The 18,884-nt window shown below is 39.7% G+C and overlaps 1 protein-coding gene across 7 annotated transcripts in view; it reads left to right on the top strand.

The window, feature by feature from the left end:
• Window positions 1–18,884, top strand: part of kif21a (kinesin family member 21A) — a 50,680-nt gene that overhangs the window by 11,049 nt on the left and 20,747 nt on the right. For 6 of the 7 annotated variants that reach the window (XM_037107559.1, XM_037107558.1, XM_037107560.1 and 3 more), the window contains exons 2-12: window positions 8,851–9,073; window positions 12,567–12,749; window positions 13,539–13,679; window positions 14,165–14,296; window positions 14,391–14,561; window positions 15,262–15,377; window positions 15,680–15,875; window positions 16,007–16,196; window positions 16,392–16,458; window positions 16,910–17,113; window positions 17,628–17,699. In XM_037107559.1, the coding sequence (XP_036963454.1) occupies window positions 8,851–9,073; window positions 12,567–12,749; window positions 13,539–13,679; window positions 14,165–14,296; window positions 14,391–14,561; window positions 15,262–15,377; window positions 15,680–15,875; window positions 16,007–16,196; window positions 16,392–16,458; window positions 16,910–17,113; window positions 17,628–17,699 (1,695 nt within the window). The remainder of the gene's footprint in view (window positions 1–8,850; window positions 9,074–12,566; window positions 12,750–13,538; window positions 13,680–14,164; window positions 14,297–14,390; window positions 14,562–15,261; window positions 15,378–15,679; window positions 15,876–16,006; window positions 16,197–16,391; window positions 16,459–16,909; window positions 17,114–17,627; window positions 17,700–18,884) is intronic. The other variant, XM_037107562.1, reaches the window with a different exon arrangement.

The raw sequence follows: 18,884 nt of genomic DNA, 5'->3' as shown, positions 1-18,884 counted from the left end.
AAGTCTGTTGACTGATATCATGTTTATGGAGTCTGTTGCCTAAACAACTTTTTGTTTATGTTAAAGTGATGAGAAAAAGAAATGAAGGTTTTTGATACTTACTCGGGTATCCACTCTCCCACTTCTCTTAGGGCTGTGGCATTAAAGATGTTTGACATTTTCAGAGCCATAAATGAGGGCTGAAGGGTAGAGTGTGTTTCATAGGTGATGTGCAACTAATGTTTCATTACCTCTGCCAAGGACGTTATGTTTTCACCCATGTCTGTTTGTTTGTCTGAAACTTGGATGGAGTATGGTTCTCGGCTCCAATAAGCTCCATTAACTTTTTGATGTTGGTCTTACATTTTTGTGCAGGAGCGTGCCATGCTGGATTGATAATGGTTTGCAATTTTTGTGAGATATTGATTATTTTATTTTGATATTTGTATCACTGTGCTGAATTTAAAACTACTACAGCTTTTTTTCCCCAACTCAGCTCTGAGCAAATTAATATTTCACATCTTCTAAACATAAGTTGGACGTTTAACCTTGACTGAGTTGGCAGCTTTGTGCAATTAACAGTGTATAAAATGAGCCTGACTAAGTGGTTATACTTCAGAGGAGGTAAAATTACCCCTGCAGGTCAGGAATAATTATATGATAAAAGCCTTTTAAATGAGGGTGGCACAGAGAAAATGTTGTGGCTTTTTCACCAGTTAGGCCGGCAGTGAATTAACATCATCCTGAAGTGTGTGACGGGTGGCGGGATGCTGACTGAGTTCGTCTCTCTGATGCCCCTCCTCCTGCCATCTTTTAGTCGGCCAGACCAGCATTAGACCCTGCTGGGATCGGATTATGACTTTAATTCTTGGCTCCCATTGCCGGTCACCATGGCAACCACATCCCTCATATCATGCAGAGTACAGTCTACGCAGACATAAAGACATAATGTTATGATATTAGTGAATGTTGAACTTTTACAGATAGGAAGTTAAAGCTTTTGTCTGTGATGGATTTGTGTCTGACTGGTGCAGAGGTTTCATGTGCTTGTGGTTTTTTTCCTGCAGCTTGTCAGAGGCCTGCTGTTCAGTGAAGGTAGACGGTGCTCACAGCTCTTTGTCTGCTGCAGTAGGTGGTCCCGTCTGGCTGAATGAGCAGAGCATGAAACCACTTCTAGCAGCGTTTTTTGATACTAAAAATGTACCGTCTCATTAAACTACAAGGCACTTTAAAGCATCCACCAAAGCCGCAGAGGATCTTTGTCATGCATCTATTCTGCCTTGGCACTGCAAGCACTTTCACCTCAAATTCTGTGTGGTTGTAGATTCCTTTCTTTCGTTCTCTTTTTTTATGATTTGATTTTTTTATGGTGCAGTAATGTGTGAGTCCGCAGCCAAACTGCAGTAGTCAGCAAACATAGTGTAAAATTAAAAACTGAGTTCTGTATATTAGTGTCCTGTTTCTGCATCGTTCGACTCGTCTTTCACAGCTTTGTGAAAGCCAGATATCATTCCAGCTCCCACTGTGTTAAGTCTTTCTCTTCAAACCTGCTCACAACCCCCCCTCCAGTGACATACACATCAGCTGTGCTCTGTTGAACTAATCCCTGTACTGCTGAGGATGTTTCTCTACATTTACATGTAATATGCAACCACTGCCAGCATGCAGTCTTTTTAAGGATGGCAGTAGAAATGCAGCGTAGTAAAATACTGTGCTGTATTTTTTGTTTTTGTCTAAACATTGGAGAAAATCTATAAAAAATATGCTCTGGAATGCAACTTAAAAAGCCAGGTAAAGCCAGATCCAGGCCTGGGCATAATGGCTGAAAATTCAATTACGATGGTAAAGCTTCATATCCGTGGATATGAATAACTTGTCTATAGAAAAGAAACCTCCTGCCCTTTATTATATTTTTCTTTATCTTGATTTTGGGATCATGGCCTCTTTGTTGCCTCACACACAGAAGTAAAGTTGTATTTACAAAAGCATCCAAGGACCCAAGGGCAGATGTACAGGGTTTGTCTTTGTAGGACAGTGATTGACAGGATGATTAAGACAAACTGCAGCATGGCGCTTCAAAGGCAATTAAGTACGTGTTCCATAATTTACAACTTACCTGACCAGTTCTGAATTATCATTGAGTACTAAGCTGAAAAGGTAAAGTTCACCCTTCTGGCACATGATGTCTTGTTAAAAATGTTTCCTGTAGCAAGTGAGTGAAAGAAGAGAGAGGAAACACATGAAGGCTGACGGCCTCGGAGCAATCAGCTGCCCTATCGGTGCTCCTCTGTCTCCGCTGCCTCACTACAGCTTCAAGGAGGCATGTAGACGTCCGCCTGCAGTGTGTGGCATCAAGCCAAGTGTGTGACAAAGAAACACACACGCTTTTTCTGTCATTACCTCTCTTTTCTTCTGCACACGCTCTGTCTCTTCGTCCTTCACACAGGCTTAATTGTCTCCTCTGTGAAGTACGGTGAAACACTCTGCTTAAAGTTGAGTGGGCAGCACAGCGGCAGGTGACATCATCCCAAGCTGATGCACTGCTGCGCTCAGCAAATCTGCACATAAAGATCCGGCCTGTTTACTCTCCTGTCTGCGGTGACCACTGCGAATGGAGCTGCAGCTTTTGTGTGTGGCTTTGAGTTTTGGCTTTGCGTGCACGAACAAAGGTTGCTCTGAATCTTATTTTCTCCTCCTCAGCCAGGTTCTTGGCAGTATTGCTTTCTGTCTGCAATATGGCTGCAGCTTATTGTTATTTTCAATGTTTTTTCCTCAATTAAAGGGGCTCTATGTAACTTTTTTTAGTATACAACATTAACATGTATCAATCAATCAATTTTTGAGTGTCTGGGGGGGGACATTGTAACACGGCATGAAAAACTAGGCCTTCCCTGTCGCTCTTGGTTTCCTGTTCAAGCCTATAGAGGGTTTAAATTGTGTAATGCTGCTGGATTGTGAATTTTTACAATCTTGAGTACTTTGGCTCAGTGCTTCTCTCTGCTCTGTTAACATCACTAACATCAGTTTATAGAGTCCACTAACATAAAGTAACGACTGGCTTCCAGCCCAACATGGATGTTTCACATAGCCATTTTAATTGATCTTTTAGTCTTTCCAACGTAAAAATAAAGATAAATTGTGAAATGCCCATCGTAATTTATTTCCTTGAGCCCAAGATTACATCTTTAGATTGCTTCTTTTGTCCAACCAAATGGCCAAAATCTAAAGACTCTTCCTTTACTGTCAAAAATGCAAAACAATTAACAGTTAGTCAGTTGCGGATATTGTCTGTAATTTCCTGTCGATCAAGTAGTCGATTAATCGACTAATCATTGTAGCTTTAGTCTTCAAACACAAACAAAGTAGTGGAATCAGAAAAATGGGACTTTTTTGTCTCAAGAAATTGCCTAAATCTATTAATTAATTATCCAAATACTTGCTTGATTATTTTAATAGTTGAGTGCAATAATTAAGCCTGCCACTACTGAATAATGACAGATTTGACATGATTTAGTGTCATTAGCGCGACCTCCAAAACCGTGATATTTGGCCTTGATTGTTAATTTCTTTGTCTTTACATGGAAACCTGAAATAATACCGAATAAAACCTTTATCTGGTATGCAAGAATTGCATTTATTTGGCGCCACCTTTCTTCAACATGTCCATAAATCTTTTTTTTTTTTTTTTTAAACATTTTCTTTGACAGCTGGATAAGAAGTGTAACTATAGATGAAGCTGAGAGGAAATCACAGACTGCAGTTTCACACACTCTCACACCTCTGCTGTTGCTGTATATCCCTCAGCCGTCCCTGCAGCCATGTGTGGCACCCGTAATGATTTATTGAGTGCAGTGTGGTTTGAAGGGGGTTGGAGGGGGTGTGGCAGCAGGTTTGGGCGTGCTCTGGTGTTCATAACTGAATGCCAACAGCTCAAAAATAAGGCAACATTTTTAGAAAGTACAGACAAAAACTGCTGTTAAGGGATAGACTTGAACTCAAACTGTCATCTTGTTTAATACAGTGCCCCAGAAAACCGTTTCTGTTTTGGATCCTCTGGTGTTTGTATCTGAATCTGTTACTGGCTGATGATGGCCAGACGTCAAGTCTCTGCTGCGGGGCCATTATGAGCTTTGACCCTGACCCTCACCTCATCTCTGACCTCAGCTCCTCCCAAAATACTCAAAATCCATCGCCCCAAAATGGATGAGTCCCCACAACTGTTTTTTTTTTTTTTTTAATGGTTCTTACATTGATACAGTGATGCTCAATTTACTGTGCAGTTTATACATTTAACTACTTTGGCTTCAATCATCATGGATGATAATCACTGGAAATTCAGCCAGTTCTTAAAATCCTTGTTGTCTAAATTTGCACATTTTTTCTTAATCAAAATATCCAAAACCATAGAGTGCTTACATTGTAGTGTTGGCCACAAATTTCAAACTTGAACATACCATTATTCACTTACATTTTCAACATGAATCAAGTAGAGATGGGATGTTGAGCGTTTTTTGAGGATCACAATAAAAAACACAGTTTTTACAGCCCTTTATTGGTTTCCTGATTTATTTTCAATATGCCTAAAGTTGGCTTACGTTCACCATGGCTGAAGACATTTTTGTGATGGAGTACATTGTTGAAACCATAGGTAAAATCAAATGTGTCTAAATACTAATGATTCCAAACTGCAAAGCAACAGGGAGATTAGATTACCACCATTTATTTATGCAGTAACACCTTATGATTTATGATTGCTTTAGATTAGATTTTTCGATTGTTTGTTTTTCATAAAAAAATCAACAAACATGCCTGTCTTTTCTGTGATGCAATAAGAAATATTTGTTAATGAACGGAATTTACACCAAAGTGATTCCAATGTATTTTTAGTGCAATTTTAGTTTTTATTTTAAAGTTATAAGAATATGTTTGATGATTGTTGGGATAATATCATGAATTGCATACATGTTGGACAAGATAATAATGAAATCTTCATATTGTCCGTGCCTACAATTGAGACGGGTTTACACAAAGAATAATTTTAAGATTTTCCACACAACAACGACTTACTTTGTTTTAACTATAAAATGAAATAAAGTCTTTAAATAAATGATCATATTCATTTAATCGTATAATCATATTGTCATGACATAACCGTACACTTGAAAGTTTTCAATATAATTAAAATTTTTGACAGACTTTTTATGTGAAGGAAATTTCCCTCAATTTCCCTCCAAAAACAGCTAAATTCTGAGAAGTTCTTCAGAAATTATTATAGACATAGTGTGTAATATTAATGTTTGCATCAATGAAATAGAAATATCCCCTAAAAACCCTGATGGTACATTGAATATTCTCTGTTAACATAGTGATGAAAAGAGAACAAATTTGGGAAATGCCGTCTGATTCCCGGGTGTGAACTTGCTCCGGGAGAGACAGACAGGATTACACACCCAATTAGTGAGCTAAATTGTCTGAAACAAAGACCCCCCTTGTGGTTACTGGAAAGGATTACATTTCCTCTTACAGGCCGAGGAAACTATGATTGGTTAAATACGGTGAATTTGACATGGAAGATAATTGATTTTCTGACTGGGATCATTTATATTGTTACATTACAACAACATGCGCCATGAGATCCAAAACAATAGAGCACGAGCTCTGTAGACTGACTGAGAGGGAATTTGTTAGGTGTCTTTGTGTGCTTTTGTTCACAGGGTTTGTACTCTGACGATGTACCCATCTAAACAGCTACTCTCAAACCTGGAGGCTTCTCGTTATTGTGTCAGGTGTGCTTTGTTTATGTAGCAGATGCTTATCAAGGGAAATTAACATCACTACTTACACTTCTGCCTGGATAAGATCTTCACAGTCATCTCTAGTCACCTCGGGAGACTCATTTTCTAGTTGTGTGTAATGGTAAATATTAGAAGTAGTACAGCCAAGAAAAGACCACATGGTATATCAATATATTGCCCCTCCCTAATGTAAAATATACAAAACTCTCTGATTGATTTTAAGATTTTACTAGTTAATTATACTGAAAAGGGATAGTATTCTTTTTCAGGGCCAATATGATATTGATTATTAGTTATCAAGAATGTTGCTAACAAATATTTGGAACCAATAAACATCATGGGTGGGCGATATGAACTACAATCCATATCATGGCATAATGTGACACCAATGAAGGCAATGAAACCAGTGAAACCTGCCCCCCCATACTTAACTTACAGACTGTTGTAGTTGTATTAAAGATGGTTTGGAAAACAAGTGTCCGATCTGACACCAAAATGGCTGTCAAATTTAGATATAAACAAGCTTCTACATGAGAACTAGCTACCCAATCAAAACTATCGCCGGGGGCTGTCAGCATCTTCTTCTCGATAGGTCTCACTCAATTCTAAAGCAGCTTCTTGAAGTGCTGAGTTTGCTCATTTGCTTATTCCTTATGTTCAGCAGTGCTGCATCTCACATGATTCATTATGCTCATATGTTTCAATTTTCCATTGCAGCGTTTAATGCTGTCAGTAAACACTTAACATAGCCTGCTTTAGATTTAGATTGCCCCGCAAAATCTTCAATATCTTTTACATAAAAGCCTTCAGTTTAGTCCACTGCTGTGTCATTACATTTAAGGGGGTTTCATGATTTGAGCAACAGAAGAAGGAGTCTAAATTCCTAAATGACCGACATTACAAGTGAAGTAGCAGCTTGAAAATGAGTTAACCTTTCAGGACTGTGTATCAACAAAACCAGCCAACAGAAGATTCATTTGTTACACCACTGAGTCACCGTTTTGTGTAGTTATTTGCGGACATGTCATGACCTCCAGGCAGGACATTACCTCTCCTCCCTCGCCTCCGTCCAGCCGTGTAATCCTGCAGCCGTGGCGTTGGTGTCAGTGCGGGGATCCAGTGTCACACAGACTGACACAATGGCCACACTGTGCTCCCCTCACAGCATTGTTCTCCCCTGAACTTGGAGGCACAATGAGGCCCTTATCCACACTGGACAGGGGGACCGGCAGGCCCGCTGTCAGGTGCTTTTCTTCCAAGCTTGTTTGTGAGCTGAACCCATGAGGACAGTCTATTTAAAAACGACACAGTGATACTTTCTTCAGTCATATTTAACCATAGAGTGAGGAGAACAACGATCCTAAAATGAGCTGCTACATGCTAACACTTAACATTAGAGTAATCCTGGTTCTTTTCCCAGCAGTTAATCAGTTACATTACATTAATACGTTCCCTCGTTCAATTCCTGATGTGTTGATAGAGTTGTGGTTTAAGATTATCACTATATTAGAGTGTGTTGAATGAAGGTGACGGACATTAGGTTTAAAGCAGAAAACAGATTTCTCCTCACTGCTTGTGGAAGATATTTATTGAAACGGTAAATCAAAATTTTCTTCCCTGCAGACCTTTTCCAGAAAAAAGGCGTTATTATCTCATCATCTCAAACCAGCTATTACTCAGGGGGAGGTCTGAAGGGACTGAAACATTAGTTTGATGTACTGGTTCAATAAATGTGCTGAATGTAGAATGGTGTATGTGCATAAGAAAAACTGGATGTGCTAGTCTCTTTGTTTAGCTGCTAAAAGCAAGAAGAGAGGCGTTTCTAAAATGTGTCCAATATAAATTTCCTACTTAGCACTTTGGGAAAAATCCCACTTATCATGATTGTTGTAATGAACTGATTGAACTCCTTCAGTTTGGACTAAATCATCATTTAGAATGGCTAAATCAGTTTCTTTGCAGAATGAACACGATATCACTGTCTCTCTCTTGGTCTCTCACATCCACATCAAATTAATCCCTACCAGATTTCAGATAGCCAGTACTCATGACAGCATTACTAGCATTTCAGGCAGACAGATACACTAAAGCAGTACATGTTAACCCAGTTGGCAGGTTTTATGGGACAAAGTACTGGGTCAGAGTAGGATGTTGACCCTGTACTGTACTGCACGGTACAAAAAATAAACATCTGCGGCAGATGAAAATGTTTGAAATAAATTTAATCCCCGTGATTCAGGATCATCAGTCACATTTGTCTAACACACAAGAAGCAGAGAAAACAAAGTTTAGACTTGCTGCAGGTCATTTTATGGATTTTGGAGTGAAAAGGTGATTTGCTTAATGTTTTTCACAGGTCAGATGCACAAATTATGCCCGTGAATCGCTACAATGACCATGTGTGAACAAACTCGATCTCCAGTCTACTTCTTTGTGAAGCTGCTCCATGATTTTCCTTATTAAAGATTGTAGTGTGATTCACACTAGTTGGACTTTACATAGTAAAGTTCAGGAAGAAAAGGATCAGAAAAATATTTCCTCTCCAGATGTTTTTGTCTGTAACATCTTTTTTATTTTGTTGAACTATTACATATGGAACCTGAATCATATTGATTCCATTCTGGCTCAGATGTTTGGGTGGGGTTGGACTTTCCTTTCATTGCTGGCTGTGATGCCAACTATTTATTTTCCTGCTTAAGGCTGCATTTTACTTGCCCAGACTGAGCTAACTTAAGATTGTACGATAAGCTCTCACAGATCAGTTATGGAACCCTTCGAGGGACAGTATTTGTGTTTTTGTGTACCGTAAATGTTTCAAATTGAGGGGAATTGTTGGCTTTTTTGTGTTTTATTTACCAGTATTCTTCATACACCTTGATGGCAGCCTTGCAGGAATCCTCTATTGTTTTCAAACACTGATGTACACAAACTATCACACATGCTGAAACTATTAACTAAATAAACTAAAGGTAAAATATGTGCAGCAAATCTTTTGTACTTATCTGTTATAAGATCATATCTGTTGTTGTTTCAACAGAACTCTCATCGTTTTGGTTTTTTTTTCTATTTTTTGCAGGATTCGTCCTCAGCTGGCCAGGGAGAAGATAGAGGGATGTCACATCTGTACATATGTGATGCCCGGGGAGCCTCAGGTGATCCTGGGCAAAGACAAGGCCTTCACCTACGACTACATGTTCGACATGGACTCTCAGCAGGACGCCATCTACACCACCTGCACTGAGAAGCTGATCGAGGGCTGCTTCGAGGGCTATAACGCCACCATCTTTGCATACGGACAGGCAAGTCTTTGTCCTCTCTATCACAGCTGCAGGGCTGATGGTGCTTTATAGCTGGGTGGATGTAGCTAAATGGAAATGAGTGTTTGAGAGGTGGAGAGTGTTGACATTTGAGTAAAAGGAGATCGGAGGGAACTTGTGTTGTGGAATTTGAGCCTCTGTGACCTTGTCTTTGTTCAACCATGGTTTTAAAGGCATATTTTGACATTTTAGGTTAATGCTCTTTCTTGTTCGGAGTAAGATGACTTGATCAGTGCAACCCTCATGTCAGTACACTTCATTTAAAGGTGCAGCAATGAAGCAATTTGCTTAGCTGAGCATAAAGAAATAAAACTTGACTGGCTCTGTCTGTAAATACAAATATTTCAGGCAGTATTCTCTTCCTTCCACTATCAGTGTGTTAGCAGCAGTGTTAGTGTTTTCAATATCTCCATCTCTGTATGAAACAACAACAACCTCCCAGTTAACAAGCTAGACCAGTGGTCTCAAACTGATCCAGTAAAGGGCTGCTGTGGCTGCAGCAAGAACACACCTGATCCAACAAATCAACTGTGTAAAGACAATTTAGTTGATTGAATAAGTCGAGTCAGGTGTGATGTTGCCAGATCAGTTTGAGACCACTGAGCTAGACCCTGAAAATGACACATTACTCAAAAACAAACCTTGACACTAATGGCACAAAAGTTTGCTACCTAGTAGCTGTAACCTTTTTTATGTATACGGGGGGTTTATCCATGTTAATGCCAGAGCTCGCCTTTCCACATGCAACACAAGTTCCCCTGACACTGTTTTGCACTGCACTTTCTTCTTTGTCTTCTTCGTCTTTGCCTTTGTCTTTGTCTTCATCTTCATCTTCATCTTCTTCATCAGCTTTCACATATGAGGGTGGTATTGAAGTGTATTTCCTCAAACTATTCTTTTAATCAGTATATTTTCTGATTTCAGTATGTATGAGTAGAGCTGCAACTAACAACTTAGTCTACAGATTGTTTTCATGATTATTTATTTAGTTTTAATCTCAAATAATTGTGAAAAAGACTCATTACATTTTCCAAGACCAACCAACACCCCAAAACCCAAGGCGTCTTTAGTTAATATGAGAAATGGTGAAGAAAAACAACAAATCAAGATATTGAAGAAGCTGGAATCAGCAAATATTTGACATTTGTACTTAAAAAATGACAAACGATTAATGGATTATCAAATGATTGAGCATTTGATGCAGCTCTAATATCAACATGGCAGTATGTCACTTTTATTTATTTTACCCAATATCGCGTTTTAATCTCAGAGGGCTTTACAGTCTGTACATGCAACACCATGGATTTGGATAAGAAAAAAAATCCACCGTTCAAAGGATGAAGAGGCCTCAGGAGGAGCTTTCAGGATGAATAAACATGCAGTGAGAGTACTCAGAAGTAGCAGTCGTAGAATTACAAAAGAGCAATGAAACCCAACCAGTTGTACTTGTACCCGAGGGGGGTACCTCTGCACTTGTCGAGGGGGTGCGCAAAGTTTGTGGAGTAGTTTTCCTAATTAGGGAAGTTTAGTGTGTCACCTTGGGGAGTTTTTTAATCATCAGACCATTTTAATGGATCAAAAGTTTAATTTGGAAAATAATCTGCAGATTAATGGATACTGAAAATAATTGTCAGTTTCACTTCTACTCCTCTTTTTTCTTCCCTTACTCCCTCCCCCTCCACCTCCACTCCCTCTTTGTTTCCATCGCCAAGTTCACCACATGGATTTAACATGCAAGTTTGGCCTCCTAACACCCCCACCCCCACTGCTTAGGTTGCCATGGTGACTGAGCTTCTGCTATTCAGCACTCATGCGATTCCAAGTGAAGTCAAGTGCACACACACCTTTTAGACAGCTATACATCTTTAATGTGTGTCCATATTAACCCATATCTCCCATTAGCTGCTGCGTTCACTGCTGGCCTACTTCTGAAAGCACATTCAAACACAGACTGGAGCTGGTTATGCCTGGATCAGACCTCTGTAGCTTTACAGGGACTAATCTAGATTTAGACGACCCACTCGGCTGCATCACAAGAACTCTGCCTGGTTGGGTTTGCTGATATAAACAGACAGTAATGATGTGGAGAGCAAATTTTCTGTCTTATCAAAAACACTCTGGTATGCATTGTTTTAAGTGCGGAACTGTGTGAGACACCAATCTGTAATAAAACAATTAATTAGAAAAATTAAGGGCAAATATCTTACCTGATAATAGACTCAACAGTCTGAGAATGTCACCTTTTTTTGACTGCACAGTGTTTACGTGTATAAATCAGAACTCTACATGACAAAATGTAGTGGTAACCATAATTCTTCACTGAATGTCAAAGCATACAGTGGTATTTTAGACAGTAGTGTTCCTCAGAACCATTAATGAAATACCCTTTTCTGACATGGCAAAGCCCACATGCTCAAAGCAGACATTACATTTATAATAATAATGTGCTATGTTTTATGTAATGGCTCATCTCTAACAGTCATGAATGATTGTGAATTTATACTCAAGTCCATAGTTATTTTACTGTTAACAAGGAAATTATTTGTGGACCATTTATTAATCGATTGTTATTTTATTGTCTAATAACTATTTACTAATCGTAATATCCATTCACACACACACATTCATACACTGATGGCAGAGGCTGCCATGCAAGGTGCCAAGCTGCTCATCACGAGCAATTTTGGGGTGATAAACTGGGGTGATAAGTGACTGGACCACTTGCGGTGCAAAGATTTTAGAGCACGGAGTGATACGAAATACGTGAATCAGAGGCAAAAAGGCCTCTTTGCTTGACGACGGTCAAATATGCTTAGCAGCAGTCAGCTATATGGAAATAATGACTGCTGAACGTTGGGAAGGCCCATTCAAGTGAATGGAGCATTACAGCGTAAAGCAGAGCCATGTAATAAGAGAAAAATAAAGAATACTTTAACCTTTTTCCAAAGATATAATTTAGCATTGCTCCGCTCCAACACAGTCAGCAGTTTTATAAAAGATCAAAGATAGTGTGGCACAACCAGACATGATGATGTTTTGTCCCACACATTCTTTTCCTTGACAAAACTTTACACCTTTATTACCCACAGTTCAACTGGACCACCAACAGTTTGGCCACAGATTTTGGGTTTGTTATTCTAGAAGTGTTCAATTTAGCCTTGAGCCACTAACCTCAAGCAGAGATGAGCAGCAAGCTACAGAGGTTTGGCTCCAAACACCCAGATTTCATTCAGACTTTGAGTCTTTAGATGACCCTGACTCAAGTAACAATTGAGGCAACTGGACATTTGTTATTAGGCTTCATTGAACTTTCTTCACGTATGCCGTATGACTCCCGAAAACTTTTAAAGAGTCTTTGATGTGTTAAATCGGTGCAATTCCCTAAGGCAAAGACATGGTCATCCTGGGATTTTACATTTTATTAATGACTTTCTGTTTCTGTTTCTGATATGTGACATTTTCTCCTTCTTTCTAGACGGGTTCAGGGAAGACCTACACCATGGGGACAGGCTTTGACGTAAACATTTCAGATGAGGAGCTGGGTATCATCCCCCGTGCTGTCCACCACCTCTTTAAGGGCATTGAGGAGCGCCGAGCGGCTGCCCAGGAGCAGGGACGCCCAGTACCTGAGTTTAAGATCAACGCCCAGTTCCTTGAGGTATATACCCACCTTTTAAGCTAAACACATAAAGTAAATAAAACAAACAAAATATAATCTTTCTCTGGCTCGCACTATGACAGGCTGTACAGAGATGTCATGGGTCAGGCTTATATTGTTGACACCGCTGGTTTAACAAGCTTTGACACCAGTGCTCCATCATTTAAAAACATCCACACTGACAATTGAACTGCAGCAGCTGTCGTCGGGGGGTTAGGAGGTGTCGGGGGGGATGGTGGTGTCTCAGTCTGGACAGGAAGAGTTAACAGGAACGATGTGAGGAGACAGTTGTGCCAGTTCATCAGTTTGTGACAGTGTTCAGATTCCTTGAGAAGACCCTGAACTGGAGAGGTGGATGAGCTGCGGCCAAGAAATGTGGGAAATCAAACACAATCAGACAGTGATAGTTTCAGACGTGCTTTTTTTTGGCAATTCTTATTTTCTCATATTCACTTGTGTCGTCTTCACTTGATTCACTTCACTGAATAAAGTTATTCTTATAAAACATGTTTCTTTCCTTTTCCTTCTTTCCTACATATTTACTGTTTTGGTCAACTTGTTCATTCGGCAAGTGTTTAACATAATATTTCTTTCTTTATGTCAAAAATGATATCCGTTTGCTTCAGTGACGTCTCTTAATTTTGGTTCTTGTTTTGTTCCTAAATACAATTTAAGAAATACATTATTAGGGTGTGAAATGTTATTGATTTGAATCTTTAAATAATCTATGAATTTGAATCATTCACTGCAAGATTGCAAACTTTGTGTGTGTGTTTTGGCTCTCTGTAGCTTTATAATGAGGAAGTTCTGGACCTGTTCGACTCCACAAGAGACATGAAGCAGAAATCTCACATCAAGATCCACGAAGATGCTAGTGGGGGAATCTACACAGTGGGAGTGACCACACGGACAGTGTCCTCTGAGGCCGAGGTAAAAGAGAGGGAGAGTGTGTGTGGGTGTGGGTGTGGGTGTGGGTGTGTGTTTATTACAAACATCTGTGTTGATATGCTTGACGGCTAAGATGGGTCTTTGAACAGGACTTTATCACTTCTCTAGCAACTTTGTGTCGTATATCTTCATTGGTTTAAAGTTGATGCTGTTTTTCACTTTTTATTTTATTTTTATGAATGTGAAAGTTTGAAAGCTAAATTGGAAATAAAATCATTAAATAACTAATGTTGTTTATAGTGAATGTTTATTAATGGATCTACACTTCTTGACTGGATCATCATGACCCATCATGGATCTTGATTATGAATCTCTTTACCACCACGAGGCCTTTACAAAAATACTTTTATTTATTTTATTACTCATATATTATTCATTTCTTCACTGATGTTTACGTTTATAAATATTAGTGTTTGTTGTTCCAAGCTGTGAGTTTAACATTTAAAGGTCTTTCTCTTCCTGTTCAGATGATACAGTGCCTGAAGCTGGGAGCTCTGTCTCGCACCACAGCCAGCACTCAGATGAACGTCCAGAGCTCTCGATCACACGCCATCTTCACCATCCACCTGTGCCAAGTTCGCGTCTGTGCCTCTGACAATGTTCGTACATTCTGAGTATCTTTCATAAATACTTTTAAGGGATATCACAGTGCTGTGAAACTAACTTGTATTTGTGCATGACATTGTCATTCAGCAAGAAACTGAGACTGATAATAGAGTTTCCAATGGAAACTCCGAGATGGACGAGTACGAGACGCTGACAGCCAAGTTTCACTTTGTGGACCTGGCCGGTTCTGAGAGGCTGAAGAGAACTGGAGCGACAGGTGATCGAGCCAAAGAGGGAATCTCCATCAACTGTGGACTGGTGAGCTCCTTCCTTCTTTGTGTCACTCCAGCAGGATTTGTAAAGTCACTCAGGGATGCAGAGAAGCCACTGATAATCAGGATTTGGCCGCCATCTAGTGGCAGAATTTCATAAATGCACATCCTGCACTACAGGAAACGTGCAGCCCAACACTACATCTTTAGCTCATCTGATGTGTAACAAATATTCTATAAACAACAACAATGCCATAATTTGACAGTAACAAGCATTTAACATCCCTGTTATATGGTGGTTTATCTCTTCCTCTACTCGGAGGGTTAGGAGCTCACAGACGTCTCCCCACTTTGCAGACATTTTCATTTGCTGTTTATCTTCTTTGGGTTCAAACCCCTGGGGGTTCATCAAACAATGAATCTGCACCATTGCTAGCTTAAGTGCCAGCTTAAATGGAGAACAACAATGCCCCCCAATTCCGTGTTGATACCTTTTATACAGAAATGAGGTGGGGTAATGGCACTATATTTTGGTCTTGAACAGGCTGTGTAAAATGGGCTATTGGGCCCTTAATGCACAAATAGAAAAGTCGAGGATAAAATGCAACAGCTAGGAACCATGTGTATGTGATAAGAAACATATTCACATATTGTGTTTGTTTCTGACCCATATTATTCCACTTTCATACTTGACATAGTAAACTGCTGAATCACCGTTTCCTCTGATTCTCTTCCTTTTGCTGCAGCTTGCTCTGGGGAATGTAATCAGTGCTTTGGGTGACCGAGGCAAGAGGGCCTCACATGTGCCTTACAGAGACTCCAAACTCACTCGACTTCTACAGGACTCATTAGGAGGAAACAGGTTTGTGGACTGAACTGATTTGATCTTTTTTACTCATGTGTGAGAGAGATTTTGGAATCAGCAAACCAAACGTCTTCCTTTCATCAAACTTCATAGAGTGAAATACAACCCTGCAACTTTTTAACATGATATATTAATGTGAAAAATGAGTTGCACAATCAGTCAAAATCAGAAAAATAGAGTCTGTACACTAGATAATGCTTCTCTGAACATTTATTACCTCTTCTTCAAACATGCCCTTCTTGCTGGTCTGAAGTTATTACGACATGATATTAAATATCCGCCTTTTCTTCTTGTCTCAGCCAAACTGTAATGATCGCCTGCATCAGCCCGTCTGACCGCGACTTCATGGAGACACTGAACACATTAAAGTACGCCAACCGAGCCCGCAACATCAAGAACAGGGTTATGGTGAACCAGGACAAGGCCAGCCAGCAAATCAGCGCACTGAGGACAGAGATCGCTCGACTGCAGATGGAGCTGATGGAGTACAAGACGGTAGGGAGAGAGGACACCAAAGGGCAGAGAGTGCATTGGAAAACTGAAATGAAAAAGATGACCATGAATATCTCATGTCAAGGACATGTTTTAATTGTATTAAATGTGCTGCCTCTTCCTCCCCTTTGCAGGGTAAACGTATGGCAGGTGAGGATGGTGTGGAGAGCTTCAGCGACATGTTCCACGAGAACTCCATGCTGCAGACGGAGAACAGCAACCTGAGGGTGAGAGTGAAGGCCATGCAAGAGACCATCGATGCTCAGAGGGCGCGACTCACTCAGCTAATCAGTGACCAGGCCAACCAGGCCCTCTCCAAAGCAGGTGGGTTCAGACCTGTGGACTTCATATTGGAAGTGTTTGTTTTTATTTTTCATTGTTAAATCTTATCGTTTATATGAATTGCTTGATTCTCCTCATTGGAACATTCCATTGAATACATGATCGTGTCATGTTTAGTTTGACAAGAAAATCCATTTTATCTTTCTCCCCTAAAATTGTCTTGATTTTTTTTCCCAGGTGAAGGTGGAACTGAGGAAATTGGAAACATGATTCAAGGTTACATCAAAGAGATTGAGGACCTCAGGTAAATAACTGATTGTAGATTATAGAAATGCTAACTGTGCCCCAGTTACATTCTACAAACATCTGAGATAGTTGAATATCTAAATATATAGATTGTGAGTATATCCTTTTTAAAAAATGATCACATTCTGCTTACACAAACTATACAAAACTGACTGATGGATATCAATAAACCTATTGGATATTACTACAAACTATTTTATTGATAACCAAATAAGTTGAGCTAAAAAAGGAGAAACATAGCACAATTTCAAAAACATTTGCCTTTCGGCATAGGATGCATCATACTCCAGTCTCTGGTTAAAAGTATTTTTGTACTCAAAGAGACAGAAATATTTATCTGGGAGAGATGAAAAAGTGCAAAATTTAAAGGAGAAATTAAAAATCATGGCATTTTGGCCCTGGCTCATTTGTGTCTTCCTCCTGGTTCTGTCCCTGCATTTCACTCTCAGAGCCAAACTCCTGGAGAGCGAATCTGTTAATGAGCATTTGAGGAAGAATCTGTCTCGTGCCTCCAATCGCCAGTCTCTCTACGGAGGACCCGGCACTTTCTCCTCCACGTCGCTGGCCCCTGAGAAGGAGACTTCTGACATCATTGAACTTGCCAAGAAGGACCTGGAGAAACTGAAGAAACGAGAGAAAAAGAAAAAGAAAAGGTAATAAGTCTGTTGTAGATGGACTGTGTCAAATTTGATTTGGCCGTTTCTGATTGGATGTGTTGTCGCCGGTGTGCTTTGCCAAGTCTGTTTGACTTCATCTCAACACTTTTGTACATCAGGACATAGATTTAAAAAAAGCTTTAGTCATGAAAACTTTGACAATATATATGCTGGTTTCTTGACTTCATTTTACTTACATAAAACAAGTAATAGCATTAACATTTAATTTTTGTAATGTGGGTTAATATTGTGACAGTTTTTGAGTGCTGATAAGCATTAGAATTTGACTGAAAGGAGTAATTCCTGATGAGAAATCTACAGCTGCTTTAGAGTCTGATCAGAGTCTCCAGGTTGAAACTGATCCGAATCGTCTGGTGGGACACTCTAAGAGGCGATTAGAAGGTGGGAATTTCAGTGGAGAGCTTCCTCTGACCATTCTTTCCTCCATTCTTCCTTCCTTCGTTCATCTCTTGCTTCCTTCTCTCGTTTGTCCCTTCACCCCTCCCTGAAGACTCCAGCTGCTGTTGGAGGAGAGAGAGAGGGAGGAAAGGGAGGAGGTGGTGGAAGAGGTTGAGGATGCCAGGTTTGTCAGAGCTTCCACCCTCCTGTTGCCATTCACCTTCCTTTGCTTCCCCTAATTCAGCATTTTGTTTTTTTACTTTTATTTATTTTGGGCAGGTATTTCCCCACCTGGAGTGAGACTCATATCATAGAAGCACTTCCCCTCCTTATAACATATAATAAGCCCTTTTCACTTTATAGATCTCCTGTGTGAACCCCGTAGCTCGTTCATTGACCCATCACGCTACATCCTCGCTTTCTGTTGCATCTTTGCAGCTTTTTATGTTTTGACTGACATAATACAACAAGACAACCTAGAACTAGAAAGATTCTGTTATGAGAGACTTTCAACACAAGGTCCACTCTATTGTTTATGCTTTTATTAAAACATTTGTCCGTTCAGATTAGACCAAGGATCTGGTCCAGGCTCCCCCAGCACGATTCAACTCAGACCTACACTGTGCATAGGTTGTGGCTGGGAATCAGAATGTTCCATTGTCACAGGGTCTCTGGTGGTCTAGTGTGTTTCCTTTGTACATGTGTAAATATGTAATGACACCTGACTGCTTCTCATAGCCACTCCTAAGACAGTGGTCGGAATAAGTTGCCCCTGCTCCAGAGGACAGATGGCTTCAAACTGCAGACACACCAATAAAGGGATTTGTTCTAGAAGAATGATGAGAAAATAATGAAATGATAAAAGCAGAATATATTACTGTGACAGTATAATTAGGTACAAGCTGTTTTCAGTATACTGCATTCAATTTAAAAGGAAAATAAAATGTATGAAATTCCTTCTAAGAGACATAATCATGCACTTATTCCAAGTCTCTGACCACATGTCTACTGTGAAAATAAATTTCCCAAGGACACAAACTGAGGTCCTAAATCACTTCATTTGTCCAACCAGCAATTTAAAACTCAAAAACATATTTGACTTTGATAAATGAAAAATAAAAGCAGCAAATCCTTAAAGCAAAATCAATTTTTTTTGCTTGATAAATGATGAATTTGATAGTTAGCATTAATGAACTTGCATTTATATACCACTTTTCTAGTCTGTTGACTACTCAAAGCACTTTACAACACTTACAATCACCTGTTCACATATTACAAGTGCCGCCCTGCTCATCAGAAGTGATATAGTGCTTCCTATTCAGGATGCATAACAAGTTTCTGTGTTCAAGAATGGAAGTAACAGCCTTTT

Source organism: Acanthopagrus latus, chromosome 8 (genome assembly GCF_904848185.1).
Source record: "Acanthopagrus latus isolate v.2019 chromosome 8, fAcaLat1.1, whole genome shotgun sequence".
Classification (NCBI taxonomy): Eukaryota; Metazoa; Chordata; class Actinopteri; order Spariformes; family Sparidae; genus Acanthopagrus; species Acanthopagrus latus.
The sequence above is the reverse complement of the archived record's forward strand: the minus strand, read 5'-3'. Positions and strand labels throughout refer to the sequence as shown.